Consider the following 17061-nt stretch of genomic DNA (forward strand, 5'->3'; position numbering starts at 1 on the left):
AATTTTAATCAAATCCCTTAACAAATATAATTATTCTTAAAAAATTTTACGCAAACATTTTATTATTTTCATAAATAATAAAAATTTCACAGGAATTCAATTATTTACAAATTTTTTATAAATTTCTTCGCAAACATTCAATTATTTTCTTAAAGAATGAAATTCTTTTTAGAGATTTAATTATTTTTATAAATAATAAGTAAAACTCGTCGAAGAATTTCAATTATTTTTAATTAAATTTTAATCAAATTCCTCGAAAAATGTAAATATCAAAAAATTTATTAAAATTCGTCGAAAGAATTCAATTGAATTCAATTATTTAAAAATTTGTTGATAATATTGTTTCTGATAATTCAATTATCCAAAAAATTGTTTCTTTTTTATTTAAATAATTGAATTCTCGTTGGGAATTTTCTAATAAAAATTAATTTGAAAATTAATTTCTGTTAAGATTTTAGATAATTGAATATTAAAAGCATTATATATCATGAATTTTAAGAAATAATTCAATTTTAAAAAGTTTTAAAATTAAAATCTCTCAAAACTTGAATTTTTTAAACGTTTAACTATAATAATTCGGTAAAATTAATGGTTTTGAAAAAGAATAATTAAATTTTTTTTAAATCATTTGAATAAATGAAAATTAAAATCTGTGAAAGTGAAAATGGAAGTGACAATGAATGTAAAAATGAAAGTAAAAATGAAAGTGAAAATAAAATTACCTACATAATATTCATCACTGAAATTCATCAGTTTCGTCCAATCAGTCAATTACTTAAAAAATAACCGAAAATTCAGTTAAATTTTAGCAAATTTTGAATTGAAATTTCACTGATTAGTTAATTCATTTTAAATTTGAGAGTTCATTAAGTGAAAAAAAAATCAGTAGAATTCTACTGATCCAAATTCAAAGTGTTCGTCAATTTTCACTTCTTGAGATTTGAAAAAAGCATAAAACAGAACAAACAAAGAAAAAAGTTTCAAAAATAAAAAAATAAACTTTAAAATAAAAAATTTTGAAAAAGATAAATTTTTAAATACGATAAAATTTAAAAAAAATTAAAAAACTAAATTTTTTTTTTTTTCTTTTTATTATTTTTTTTTTTTGTAAAGACGATAAAACAGAAGAAACAGAAAACATTTTAAATATGAAAAGAATAAAGAGAATAAAACTTAAAAAAAAATAGAAAGAAATTTAAATTAAATTTTATAGAATTAAAAAATTAATGACCAAATGATTATTGTATATTTTCGACTCTGATGTATTCTTCAAATATATATATATAAAGAGAGAAAAAACAATAATTATTAAGCAAAAAGGGTTCACACTTTATAACACGAGAACCTTTTGTTTTTTTGTACACAATGTTTCATCTTATTTGCAATTCGTTTCGCGTTCTTGGAGCGAAAAATCATTTTCGTACATACAATTAAAGAAGTTAAGTGTAATTTTTTATTATCCTGTTTTATGCAACTCAGCATTAAAATGTAGAGGGAAGTTTTTAAAAACAAAACCGACGAGCGACGAGCGACGAGAGCGGGAGAGAGAGATAAAAATTTTTGAGGGATTTAATATAATGGCGCATCCGGGGTATATAGAGAGGAGGAGGAGGAGGAGGGATTATTTTTGCGAGAACAGGATGTAATCCATTAGTGCGCGTAAATGTTACGGCCTTGAGGGTCCTTGGTCCTTTGTCCGACTAATGATACATTTCTTTTTTTTCTCTGTTTGCAGAGAGGAACTTGCCATGAAGATTGGTTTGACGGAGGCTCGCATTCAGGTGAGTTGATCAAAAGATAATTATCAAATATTGATCCATTTTTGTTTGTTCTCATTTCACAAATTTCAAAAGTTCCGAAAGTTCAAAAAATTAACTAATTATTTTTGAACCGAATCAAATTTATTTCAAACAAATAAAAAGTCTAGTTGGCTTTGAGTCGAATAATAATTAATCTTATTAATTAACAGGATTGCCACGAACATTTAATTTTGCTTTTCCCTGATTTCCAAACTTTTGTCTGTACTTTTTCCCTTTTTATAATTTTTTCCCTGACCCCTATTTTTCCCTGACCAAAAATTTCGAATATTCGGAAATTTTTCAAATAAATACATATTAAAAATAAAATCTTCAAATAATTTAAAAATATTTTGATTAAGCTTTTTGAAAAAAAAAATTGGTTCCATAGAATTTTTAATCAAAAATAAGAAAAATTCAGATTTTCAAAGATTTTAGTTTGAAACATTTACTAAATTCAATTATTTCTAAAAATTGCAATTATTAACTTCTCTAAAATTGAATTATTATCCAAAACTAACTAAAATTAATTTTTAAATTAATTTTTATTAGAAAATTCTATGAGAATTCAATTATTTAAATACAAATATAAACAATTTATTAAATAATTGAATGTTTCTTAAAATTGAATTCTCATAAAGAATTTTATTAACAAATTTTTAAATAATTGAATTCTTTCGGTGAGTTTTAATAAAATTTTTAAGGCTAATCACATTTTTCGAGGAATTCGATGGAAATTGTATTAAAAATAATTGAAATTCTGCAATGAGTTTTAGTATTTATGAAAATAATTGAATTATTACGAAGAATTTTGTAAGAATGTTCAAACAATTGACTTTTTGGTTTTTTCGACAAAATTTATGCAAATTGACTTTTAATAAATTATTAAAATAACACATATACAAATTATTGAATTAAGAAACATTTTTGAAAATTTATTTTGTAGTGAATTTTATTAAAATTTATAAAAATAATTGAATTTTGTTGTTAAATATTGTTATTCTTTTATAAAGATAATTGAAATGTTGACATTTTTTTTTAGATTTTCTGAAAATAATTGAACTTTTGCGATGAATTTTATTCATTTTGAAAAAAATTGAATTCTTGTGATGAATTTAATGCCAAATATTAAAACATTTATTTTTTTCGAAAAAATTTATGCAAATTGTATTTTAAATAATTGAATTCCTTTAAAATTTTTATTTTTTTAGAAAACAATTGAGTGTTTGTGTAGAATTTTATCAAAATTTTTGTTTAATAAATGAATTCTTTCGAGAAATTTTATTAAAATAGTAGAATATTGAAAATCATCTAATTTAGAAAAATTTTTGAAAATAATTGAAATTTTTTCATAAATTTTATTAAAATTTTTGAAAATAATTGAAATTTTTTTATAAATTATATTAAATTTTTTGAAAATAATTGAATTTTATTAATTTTTGAAAATAATTGAATTCTTGCGATGAATATTGTTATTTATGAAAATTAGTTGAATTTTGTAATGAATTTTATTAAAATTTATGAAAATAATTGAATTTTGTTGTTAAATTTTGTTATTCATTTATAAAGATAATTGAAATGTTGACATTTTTTTTAGATTTTCTGAAAATAATTGAACTTTTGCAATGAATTTTATTCATTTTGAAAATAATTAAATTTTTGTGATGAATTTAATTCCAAATTTCAAAACATTTGATTTTTTAGAAAAAATTTATGCAAATTGTATTTTAAATAATTGAATTCCTTTAAAATTTTTATTTTTTTAGAAAACAATTGAGTGTTTGTGTAGAATTTTATCAAAATTTTTGTTTAATAATTGAATTATTTTGAGAAATTTTATTCAAATAGTAGAATATTGAAAATCATTTAAATAAGAAAAATTTTTTTAAATAATTGAAATTTCTTCTTCTTAAATTTTATTAAAATTTTTGAATTTTATTACTTTTGAAAATAATTGAATTCTTGCGATGAGTACTACTATTTATGAAAATAATTGAATTTTGCAATGCATTTTATTAAAATTCCTGAAAATAATTGAATTCTTGTAATGAATACTACTATTTTTGATAATAATTGAATTTTGTAACGAATTTTATTAAAATTTCTGAAAATAGTTGAATTTTGACAAATAATTTTGCTATTTATAAAGATAATTGAAATGTTGACATTTTTTTTAGATTTTTGAAAATAATTGAACCTGTGCGATGAATTTTATTAATTTAAAAAATAATTGAATTCTTGTGATGAATATTGTTCTTTAGGAAAATAATTGAATTTTGCAATGAATTTTTTGGAAATTCTTGAATATAATTGAATTTCTGGAAAGAATTTTGATATTTATTAAGATAGTTAAATTCTTTAAAAGAATTGCGTTAGTAATTTTTCAAATTGAAACTAATTTCAACAGAATTGAAATAAAAAATTTTCAAAAAATACTTTATTAAATGATTTATAAGTTCTTTTAATAAAAATTCCTGACTTTTCCGTTTTCCCTGATTTCCCTGACCAATTCTACTTTGCCTGATTTTCCCATGAGTTTCCTGATTTCCCTGACCTGTGGCAACCCTGATTAATAAAATTAGGAAAAATAAATTTGGGAAAAATAATAATTGTTTTTTAATACCTATTTTTTTATTATTATTTTTGAAATAGTAAAATTGAACTTCTTCCATAATTCTGTTAAGTGAAATAAACTTTTTCACCTGAGTTTCTAATTTCTATACACTATCGGTAGTTGGGTAAAAATACGAATATTCCCTTTACGTAAAAAATATGATAAGTCTCTCTCTCATCACACACAAATCGTCTGAAGAATTCCAAGTTGCATTATAAGATATAAACGAAGAAAAGTGGACTTAATGATGCAGCTATTTTTGCACAAGTCTAATAAAACTACGTATTTTACTCTATGATTACGAATTGATTCATTACACATACCGAAGTCTAATAACCGAGTTGAGTTCATATCACAGAGTAATCTTTAATAACACACATTACTAAATATGTCTTGCTCATTAATGACTATATTTTTTTTACCTTCTTTTGTTGAAAAATACACAAACTCACATTTTGTATAAAGTATATTTCTGCTGAATCATTAATGCAAATTTTCCCATATGTATTTACATTGCCAATTGAAAACTCATTATACATTTGATAATCCAAACAAAGTAAATCAATCTGAACGCGGTGATTTAATGACTCCGAAAGGATGGAAACGTATAGAGTAGCGGGAACATATTAACAGGTTATGAAATAAATATCGTAAGGCTGATGAATCTTCGGAAAAAAAGAGATTGTAAAATTTATGTGTTAGGTATAGTTATTGTTTTTAAATTAGTAATTATTTTTGTGTTTTTGTTGGATGATTTTTATGATTTTAATAAGATTCTTGGCAAAGTTTCAATTATTTTCAAAAATTTCTCTCTAAATCTGAATCAGCGATAAGTATGCCACTATTTCAATTAGCGTATATGCGCTGTGAATTAGTGAAATTTCACTAAATACATTGTAAACAAATGTATTTATTAAAGGATTTCGTCAAAAATTATTAAAAATAATTAATTGAAAAAAGAAATCAAATCAAGGCAAAGGCAAAAATTTTCTTTTTTCAAAGAAAGTAAATTTTACCAAGTGTTATTATTTTTTTTATAGCACCTATTTGTTTCTGTACCTTTTCTTATGAAGAACATAAAAATTAAACTGTTACCAATAAAATGTTTGAAGTGAAGTTTCTTAATTGACAATATTAGAATTTCTAAAAGAAAAATTTCCAAAGAAACAATTTGTGTTATTTTCGTTATGTGAAAAATGTGAAAGACGGTGATCCATTGATCATAAACGCTCTGTGAACTTGACCGACGTGATTGATATTACGACGCGACGGGATAATAATTCCGCCTGCAAAAGACATTCCTGACGCTCTCCCGGTGAAGAGAAATGGCTTAATGTGTAGCTCAATGTAGTTTATCAAGTTACTTGCAGAAAGTGTGCCTAGATGCGTAAACGATATCGGCGTGTCGGTAGCTCTCGAGCCAACTAACTCCACGAGCAGAGAGCGTTTGTTGCGTGAACAGCTGGCTAATTTGCTCAATTAGTTTAATTTATTCCCGGTATTTATTCACTCCTTCTCGCTTCTTCCTTCGCCTCTCATTTCTCTCTGTAGACTTTTTCGCGACCCCCTCTCCTTCATCTCGATCCCCCTTGATTCCCCTCGAGAAGAAGACGATACCGCGAAGGTTTCATTATACTTGCAAACGGTCACAGTCTTCGATCCTGTCATCGATCTTGAGGTGTTGAGACGTGAGAATGAGGAGAATGACCGGGAATGAATCGAGGAAGTTCATAGAAAAATCCTCAACTTGCAGAAGCATTCGCTATCTAACGGTCTTCACACGGTATACTTTGAGAATTGTGTCTATACTCAACTACCAACAATGACACGTAGTTATACTGAAAAATCTACGGTTAATTGTTTCAGAGGAATAATTATATTATTTCATTGATTTCTTGTTTTTTCTTCTTTTTTTTTTTTTTTTTGTTATATCAATGGGTTTTACTTCATGGAAAAATTATGAATTGCCGTGGGAAAAAGGATTGGAGAAGAGTTTTTCTAAATTTACTACAATTAATTTAGATCAATTTGGATAAAAATAATAATTAACATAATTAATATTTATTTATTACTTATAATTATACTTTGTTCTGGAAGAATTTAATTTTTGAAAATTTGCCTGAAAGTCCAGAATTTTTTAAGAACTTTTCTGAAAATGCTTTTCCCAATGTCAATTTTCTCAAATGTTGAATTTCTGAAAATAAACAAAAATTGAGAAAATTCAATTTATTTCAATTTGTTTCCAACATTCTAATCACATTCAATTTTTTAAAATTTCTTTTCAAATTTAAAAAAAAATTCAATTTTTTAAATTTGTTTCTACATTTCTAAAAAAAAAATTTTTCGAATAAAATTCAATTATTTAAAATTTGTTTTCAAATTTCTAAAACAATTCAATTTTTTGAATTTGTTTCTAAATTTCTAAAAAAATTCAATTCTTTAAAATTTGTTTTCAAATTTCTAAAAAAATTAAATTTTTTCAAATTTATTTCCAAATTTTGAAATTTGGCCATATGGGTTAAATATATAAATAAATAAAATTCAATCTGAAATAAATTTATTTTCTTATGAAATTCAATTTTTTAAAATTTGTTTTCAAGTTGCTAATATAAATTTCCACAATTTTCTGTAACAATAACAATAACAAGTTAGGTACATTAAATAAATAACTCAATTTTTAAAAATTTGTTTACAAATTTGTAAAATTAATCAAAATCAATCAATCATTTCAATTTAAAAAAATTTCTTTCTAATAAAATTCAATTTCTAATAAAAATTGGTCCCAAGAAAATTCAATTTTGATAAATTTGTTTTCAAATTTTTTAAAAAAATTCAATTTTTAAAACATAGTTTCGAATAAAATTTAATTTTTCAAAATTTATTTTAAAATTTCTAATAAAATTCAAATTTTTAAGATTTGTTTAAAAAATTTCTATAAAAATTTAATTTTTTTAAAGTTTGTATCCAAATTTTTAATAAAATTGAATTTTTTAAAAATTTGTTTCCAAATTTCTAATAAAATTCAAATTTTTTTTAATTTGCATCCAAATTTCTAATAAAATTCAATTTTTCAAAATTTTATTCAAAATTTCTAATAAAATTCAAGTTTTTTTAAAATTTTATTCAAAATTTCTAATAAAATTCAATTTCAAATAATTTTTTTCTAATGAAATTTAAATTTTTTAATTTTGTTTTTACATTGATATTAAAATCGATTTTTAATTTGTTTATAAATTTCTAATAAAATTCAACTTTTAAAAATTTGTTTCGAATAAAATTCAATTTTTAACAATTTTTTTAATGACATTCTATTTTTAAAACTTCATTTCTAATGAAATTTAATTTTAAGAAATTTTTTTTTAATGAAATTCAATTTTTAATAAGAATTCTATCTAATAAAATTTAATTTCTAACAATCTTTTGTTGAATAAAGATCAATTTCTGAAATTTTTCTCTTATAATAAAATTCAGTTTGTAAAGTTTTTTTTTATAAAAATACTCTTTTCAAATCAAAAATTATCAAAAAATATTTTCAAAATCAAATTTTTTTGAGTTTTTTAACAAAATAATTTCATTAGAAAAAATTTTTTTTTTGAAAATTTCTATAAAAATACTTTTTTTAAATTAAAGATTGATTTCTTGTTTTTTCTTCTTTTTTTTTTTTTGTTATATCAATGGGTTTTACTTCATGGAAAAATTATGAATTGCCGTGGGAAAAAGGATTGGAGAAGAGTTTTTCTAAATTTACTACAATTAATTTAGATCAATTTGGATGAAAATAATAATTAACATAATTAATATTTATTTATTACTTATAATTGTACTTTGTTCTGGAAGAATTTAATCTTTGAAAATTTGCCTGAAAGTCCAGAATTTTTTAAGAACTTTTCTGAAAATGCTTTTCCCAATGTCAATTTTCTCAAATGTTGAATTTCTGAAAATAAACAAAAATTGATAAAATTCAATTTATTTAAATTTGTTTCCAACATTCTAATCAAATTCAATTTTTTAAAATTTCTTTTCAAATTTAAAAAAAAAATTCAATTTTTTGAATTTGTTTCTACATTTCTAAAAAAAATTCAATTTAAAAAAAATTTTTTTCGAATAAAATTAAATTATTTAAAATTTGTTTTCAAATTTCTAAAACAATTCAATTTTTTGAATTTGTTTCTAAATTTCTAAAAAAATTCAATTCTTTAAAATTTGTTTTCAAATTTCTGAAAAAATTAAATTTTTTAAAATTTATTTCTAAATTTTGAAATTTAGCCATATGGGTTGAATATATAAATAAATAAAATTCAATCTGAAATAAATTTTTTTTCTTATGAAATTCAATTTTTTAAAATTTGTTTTCAAGTTGCTAATATAAATTTACACAATTTTCTGTAACAATAACAATAACAAGTTAGGTACATTAAATAAATAACTCAATTTTTAAAAATTTGTTTACAAATTTTTAAAAATAATCAAAATCAATCAATCATTTCAATTTAAAAAAATTTCTTTCTAATAAAATTCAATTTTTAATAAAAATTGGTCCCAATAAAATTCAATTTTGATAAATTTGTTTTCAAATTTTTTTAAAAAATTCAATTTTTAAAAAATTGTTTCGAATAAAATTTAATTTTTCAAAATTTATTTTAAAATTTCTAAAAAAATTCAAATTTTTAAGATTTGTTTAAAAGATTTCTATAAAAATTGAATTTTTTTAAAGTTTTATCCAAATTTTTAATAAAATTGAATTTTTTAAAAATTTGTTTCCAAATTTCTAATAAAATTCAAATTTTTTTTAATTTGCATCCAAATTTCTAATAAAATTCAATTTTTAAAAATTTTATTCAAAATTTCTAATAAAATTCAATTTTTTTTAAATTTTATTCAAAATTTCTAATAAAATTCAATTTTTAAAAATTTTATTCAAAATTTCTAATAAAATTCAATTTCAAATAATTTTTTTCTAATGAAATTCAAATTTTTTAATTTTGTTTTTAAATTGATATTAAAATCAATTTTTAATTTGTTTATAAATTTCTAATAAAATTCAACTTTGAAAAATTTGTTTCGAATAAAATTCAATTTTTAACAATTTTTTTAATGAAATTCTATTTTTAAAACTTCATTTCTAATGAAATTTAATTTTAAGAAATTTGTTTTTTAATGAAATTCAATGTTTAATAAGAATTCTATCTAATAAAATTTAATGTCTAACAATCTTTTGTTGAATAAAGATCAATTTCTAAAATTTTTCTCTTATAATAAAATTCAGTTTGTAAAGTTTTTTTTATAAAAATACTCTTTTCAAATCAAAAATTATCAAAAAATATTTTCAAAATCAAATTTTTTTCGAGTTTTTTAACAAAATAATTTCATTAAAAAAAATGTTTTTTTGAATATTTTTATAAAAATACTTTTTTTAAATTAAAGATTGGCACAAAATATTTTTAAAATCAAAGTTTTTCCAATTTTTTTAGCCAAATGATTTCATTAAAAAAAAATTGTTTTTCTTGAAAAAGTTTTTTAAGCTATGAATTTTTATCAAGATTTCTAAGAATGAAATTTCTCACGCGAAAAACAACAATTTTTGTTAACAAATTTTTCTTTTTAAAATATTTGATCAGTAGAACATTGGGAAAATTTTTTTAGAAAAAAATAATTAAAGAAAAGAAGAAGAACAATAAAGAATAAATGAAATAAAATAAGAAAATTGAAAAAATGATTAAAAAATATAGAGGAAATAATTTTTTTGTAGAAATGACCATCCTAAATAGAAAAAAAAAGAATGTAATACCTCTTAGGAATTTAATTTCAGAAAAAACAATTTCATCATTTACCACACTTTTAATTACTGAATAGAATTAATAAACTTTCTCAATTACCTTTTAAAACGAAAATAAGAAAAAAATGTCTTAATTGCAATTCTTGGATATTAAATAGTTCAGTAGATAAAATTAATTCTTCAAGTATCTGTTGACTAATGCCAGGGACAGGAAATGCCGATGATATGAGGAAATCACAATTTCCTGCCAAGGGAAACGATTTCTCATCGTTTTATATATATATATATCTATATTTCTACTCGTGGTAATTTATTTGCGATAAATGAATATATAAATATGTATAGTGCATGCATATATATACGTATATATAAAAGTGTTAAAAACATTAAGAGAGTCATTCTCAAAATCAAGGTTCTTTGCTTTTATCTCTTTTAATAAAAGAGAACCTCTCAGAAATTAAAAGTTTGCACCTTGTGATTTCATTATGACCGACTTCTTTACAAATAAGATTTATCTTTCTTTTATAATTACATAAAAGAGTCATTAGTTGCACTCTCCTGAAACCATTGTTTCGTTTCTACAGCACATAAAGTGAATGAATTGAAGTATTATTCAAATAATTAAGAAAAAAAAACTGTTAGATTTCTCATGTGTAATTGCTAATCACATTAGTTACGTTTGCTACTTGTGTACATCATTTACTTAACATGAATTTTTTTCATAGTTTCAAATATAGAAATTTTATGAGAGGAAAATAAAATTTATCTTCTTTCGGAATTTTTTCTTTATTTTTCGACAAACTTTTTTGTACGATGGAATATTTCAACTTATTTTTATTTTCTATTTCTGCTTTATTGTTTTTACCAGATTTTTAAGATTTTTTTTCGGTTTCAATTTGACGGATTTTTAGTCAGGTTTTATTTTTACTTTTCGTGATTATCATTGTCACTTTCACTTTGACAGAAAATCCTTTTCACTTTCATGTTTATTTTATAGTCCCGAGAACGTTCAAATGAACAAAATTTTGAATTTATTTTTACATTTTTCGAGGAATTCGATTAAAATTGTATTAAAAAAGTAATTGAAATTCTATTATGAATTTTATTATTTATGAAAATGATTGAATTTAAAAAAAAATTTTTTTATTTAAGAAAATAATAAATTGAATCTCTGTAAGAAATTTTATTATTTATGAAAATAATTGAATTATTGCGGAGAAATATTTAAAAAATTTGTAAATAATTGAATTTCTGTCAAATTTTTATTATTTTTAAAAATAATTAAATGTTTGCGTAGAATTTAATTAACATTCTTTAAAAATAATTAAATTCCTTTGGAAAATTTTATTAAAATAGTAGATATTGATGAAAATCGTAGAATTGAGGAAAATTTTTGAAAATAATTGAAATTTTGCCAAGAATTTTATTAAAATTCTCAAAAATAATTTAATTCCTGTGAAAAATTGGCAGAAATTCAATTATTTTTAAAAAATTTTATAATAAAATTCTTGGCATAAATAAAAAATAACAAAATTCTTTGCAATTATTCAATTACATTTAGAAATTTTATGAAAATTTTTCGCAAAAAATTTAAATATTTTGGTTATATATAATAAAAATCTTCGCAGAAATTCAATTATTTTTTGAAAAATCGTAATAAAATTCTTAACAATTTCTCAATTATTTTCGTAAATGAAAATTTGCGCAAAAATTCAAATATTTTGAAAAGTTTTTGATAAAACTTTTTCGTTGGAATTCAATAATTTTTAATACAATTTAAAAAAAAATTTTCGTCAAGATTCAATTATTTAAAAAATTTTTATGAAATTCTTCAAAAGAATTAAATTATTCTTAAGAATTTTTTGAAACAAGGTTCTTTTAAGATTCTAGCGACTTTTTCACTTTGAAAGATTCTGAAGAAGTTTAGTTTAGAAAAATTTCAATTTTCATCCAATAAGAAAATAAAAAATACGTGTTTCTTTATTTTTTATATACAATTCAAAAACAAAAATTTTCCAAAGAATAAAAAATTTTTAATGAAAATTTCTCCTGGAATGACCCATTTATTATAAGTTATTTATTATTTGGGGCATTCCAGGAGAAATTTTCATTAAAAATTTTTTTTTCTTTGGAACCATTTTTTTCGAGTTGTACATAAAAAATAAGAAAAGTCGTATTTTACAAGTTTCTCATTGAATGAGAAGTATTGGAGAACATCGTATTTCAAAAGTCGTTGGCCGCTGAAGAAGGTAAATTTAAAAAAATTGTTCAAAAGAAAAAATTTTTTTTACTGAAAATTTCTTTTGGAATGACCTATTTATTATAAAAAAAATTTGTTATCAATAAAAATAAAATTTATTCTAAATTCTCTAAATTTGAATCGGTAAAAATGTATACTAATCTAAAGTAGTGAATGACTTTTTGATTTTGAATTAGTAAATTTTATTTTTAAATAAGAATAAAAAAATATTTAAAAAATAAGAAAAGAACAATAGTTAAGGGTCATTCCAAGGAGAAATTTCCATTAAAATTTTTTCTTTTTTTAAACAATTTTTTTCCAGTTGTTTAGTAAACATTTTTACTATTTCAAATTCAGGGAGAATAGAAAAATAAATAAAAAAAAGAGAAGAAAAATCAAATATAATTTATTATTAAATATTCGTTATCAATAAAAATGGAAATAATAAAAAAAAATAAAAGAGGAGAAAAAATAATCAAATGGAAAAAAATAAAAATAAACAGAAATAGAAAAAAATACAATAAAAATAAGGCGAGAGAAATTAATAATTTTTGCGGTGTGAGAGAAGGAAGTGCGAAAAAAAACATCTTTGTTAAAATGAAGTGTCTCTATAACCCTCCCCCCCCCCCATAGCCGGGGCGCGTTATCGTTTCAACAAGTTTCCGATGAAAGGAAGCGCGTGTAAGAAGCGAGTTTTGATATTTCCCTTCACGGTACATGAATTATTATCAAACCCTAACTGATTGGTCTTATACTGGGAATTGTGTGCGATTGATTCACCACAATTGCATTGCACGATCCAACGGCTCTCGATCATCTCCTCATCTCTGTCTCCACTCTCTATATAATCTTCTCGTTTTCTTTCAAATCATTGCTCGATCCTTACCACCTATTAACACCCCCCCTTGCCCCTTCTTTATTTTTCCTTACCCCCCATCTTCTATATATAAATATACATTTCTATAAGCGCAAATTGTAAACGGATAAATGTCTAATTTTACTATGATTACCTTTTTTCCACAAATTTTCTCCTCCTTTTTTCCCCCTCATAGCTAAGCAGTAATTGAGCTGTGTATTAAGACTACTGTAAAATTGCATTCTTGTAAAATTTTTTTTTGGTATTTTTTATTCTAAGTTCTATTCATATTTTTTAATTATTGTAAATTTTATTAATTGCGGAAGAGGAAGGCGTAATTTTTTCGAATTTTTATTCTAATGAATACAAATTAATTGTTAATTAATTTTTTTTTATTAAGTCGTCCTTAATTAATAAATAATAATCTTCCAATTAAAGTTTTTTTGCGGATATCAAATTGAGACAAAATGGATCAAAATTGTTGGGATGCAACAATTTTGATTTTGATCCGTTTTGTCTCAATTTGATATTCGCAGAAAATTAATAAAATTGAATCCCTGCGTGGAAATTTTATTCTTTATGAAAATAATTGAATTTTTGATGAATTTTATCAATTTTGTTGCTTTTAAATAATTGAATTTATTCTTTTGCGAAATTTTACGAAAATAGTAGATATTAAAAATAATTGAATTTCGAATATTTTTTGAAAATAATTGAATCGTTTTAAAGAATTTGATTATAATTTTTGAGAATACCCAGGCGAGAACTGACGCTGGATTCAGGCTTTACGGAACCTTCGTTGAGGCTTGGTCAACATTGATCAAGCCTTGGTGAGACGGCGGAACGAAGGTTGCTTCTAGCTATAATGTAACACTTATTTAAGACTGACGCTCCAGTCTTTGTTGTAGATTGGCGTTCAATGTTCAATCAATGCTGCGGAACCCTAATGCAGGACTGAAACAAGGCTGCTTCCACTGTTCCCAAATTTACGCGTCTCTCGCGCTCATTCAATATAATATGGATATATGAATTGTATATAATAATAATAATAATAATAGTAATAATTATAATTATAATAGTAATGAATATTATTGTTATTATTTTTATTCATATTATATGCGTTTGTTAATTTAATGGCATTAAGTTACTATTATAATAATTATATTATTATCATATAAATAATATATTACTAACAATAAATGTCATTTGAAATAGTAATATTAAAAAAATAATTTTAGTAAAAGAAAACTATTTTTCTGTTAATCGGTACATTTTTTTCTCGATTTTTCAGCAGACTTTTTAATATTATTTACAAACATATTCACATTTTTTATTCACAACACAACACACAATTTTATTATTAGATATAACGCTTAAAACAAAGAATGAAAAATATTCGCTCGCATGTGGGATCGAACTCACGCACCCCGCCCCTAACGCATACCGGAAGTCCTAAACGCACGCATTTAAACCGCTCGGCCACAGAAGGCTGGAAGGCACCTCGCCTAATCTACTATTTCAATGCCAGCGCCGTATATTCTGTATATACGGCGCGTCACTCAATATTTGTTCAGCATGGGACACCAATGTTCGTCCCATGCTCGATTAAAGACTCGGTCAATCTTGATAGAATATTCACTTTCTTTATTACCGTGTGCACTGAACAATATTAAATATCAATATTTATAAATTATTTATTATTAAAATATTTTTTATGATAATTATATAAGTTAAATTATATATATTATTTTTTTTCTTGTACAGTGTCAAATTATTATTTCAAAGTTTAAGAGTTTCGTTTATCTGAAAAATTATTAGTGAAAAAAATGTTCATTAGGTAGTAATAAATATTTATGCTTAGTAGTTTTACACTAGGATTAACTGTTTAGTAAATATTATCAAAAAACTATTTTTTGTCAAACGCGCGCGACTAAACACAAATAACCTTGAAACTCCAGCATTACCAACTTAACACATACGTTAAACTCTTGAGTTGGCAATGCTAAAGTCTCAAGGTTATTTGTGTTTAATCGCACGCGTTTGACAAAAAATAGTTTTTTATCCCACATGCACAAAAATGGCGCTTTTAGATAGCTGACGACAGGGAGTAAAGTCACTCATTTGTTCGACCATATGAAAATGGCGTCCATTTTCTCCCAAGAGGCAAACATAACAGCTGATCCCATGCGTTATTTTTGCCCTTGGGAGAAAACGGCCGCCACTTTCATATAAGTCGAACAAGTGAATGACTTTTACTCCCTGTCGTCTGCTATCTGAAATCGACACTTTTGTGCATTAGGAATAAAAAATATCGTAAGTAACACGGGAATAAAGGCAGCCAATTTGTTTACGGTGATTTTTGTGACACTCGTTTCGGTCTCGGGGCGCCTACGGCGCCCTCGACTTCCACTCGTGTCACAAAAATCACCGTAAACAAATGGCTGCCTTTATGCCCTTGTTGCTTAATAATATAGTATTTTGATAATACATATTTACTAAACAGTTAATCCTAGTGTAAAACTACTAGGCATAAATATTTATTACACCCTACACGGAGAAACTTTTAATACCACTAATTCTTAAAACTGGTGAGACATTTTAGTATGTTAGGTTAGATTCAAGGGAAAAACGACATAGGTTATAGAAATTGCTATTGAGACTATCAAAAACACTCATTCAGTATATATTTTACAGTTCTTCATAAGGAAACTAACGAAAATTAGTATGTTGTTTTAGAAAGAAAATAATAATTTTTGCAAAGTTGGGAAAGCCATGAATTAAAAAGAAACACAACAAATTAATTGTCTATAGATACTCATAGAGACGATAGTGATACTTGGATCTGATGGTAGATGGCATTAGTGAATGTCACTGTAACTGTAGGTAAATATATTTAACACGACGTAAGAACCTAACCTATATTAATAACGCACACACGCACACGCAAGTAAAGACACGACGATTGGTCACGGAAACCGAAAGATCGCACGATTCGTTAGAAGTACACAGCTGAATCGTCCTTATATATTAAACGAGTGGAAAAATATGTACCTTCGAGAGAGAGCATTTTTTTAAATAACTTTCTAATCAAATTATGTAAATAAGTAAAAGTCGTGGAAAAAATTATGTTATATTGAGGAACAGTTCTTGAATTTAATTTGGCATGAGGAGACATTCACGTTTATTAATAAAAGGTTTTTTCTTTCATACACGTGTGAATTTCAACTTCTTCTTCTTTAGAATTTCAACTTCGAAAACATTAGGGTTAGTTCGCGACGTCAGGTGATGGACTCGGTGATGCTCGGGCGAAATCGGTTAAGTCCGCCCGCAGTCCTTCCAAAATTGGTATGTTACGTTAGAATGTCTGTTATATATTCTATCTATATGTGGAAAAAAGGTTAGAATTACCGTATTATTTCACAAACAAAAACTAGCATTTTATTCTTTTCTAAAGAAAAATAAGACTATTTCTAATGCAGATAGTAATTTTTGTACACCGAAGGTTGCTTAATATATAACGAATTTATCATATTTTCGTATTAATGTTGAAATTATTAGCACAACGCACGAAAAATCCTCACATTCTAACGTACTTTTAGAATAAACATAACCAAATATATTTAATATTATAAGAAAAAGTTTCTCCGTGTAATGAACATTTTTTTCACTAAATATTTTTCAGACAAACGAAACTCTTGAACTTTGAAAACAATTATTTGACACTGTGCAAGAAAAAAATAATAATGTATAATTTAACTTTATTTATATAAATCTTATATA

At 23.3% G+C, this 17061-nt stretch overlaps 1 protein-coding gene across 1 annotated transcript in view; it reads left to right on the forward strand.

Annotated features, from left to right (window-relative positions):
• Positions 1–17061, forward strand: part of LOC122509924 (homeobox protein aristaless-like) — a 156673-nt gene that overhangs the window by 118952 nt on the left and 20660 nt on the right. Inside the window, exon 4 of the mRNA XM_043624253.1 lies at positions 1736–1781. Coding sequence (XP_043480188.1) covers positions 1736–1781 — 46 coding nt within the window. The remainder of the gene's footprint in view (positions 1–1735; positions 1782–17061) is intronic.

The sequence above is a fragment of the Leptopilina heterotoma genome, unplaced genomic scaffold (assembly GCF_015476425.1).
Source record: "Leptopilina heterotoma isolate Lh14 unplaced genomic scaffold, ASM1547642v1 Lhet_64, whole genome shotgun sequence".
In the NCBI taxonomy this organism is placed as follows: Eukaryota; Metazoa; Arthropoda; class Insecta; order Hymenoptera; family Figitidae; genus Leptopilina; species Leptopilina heterotoma.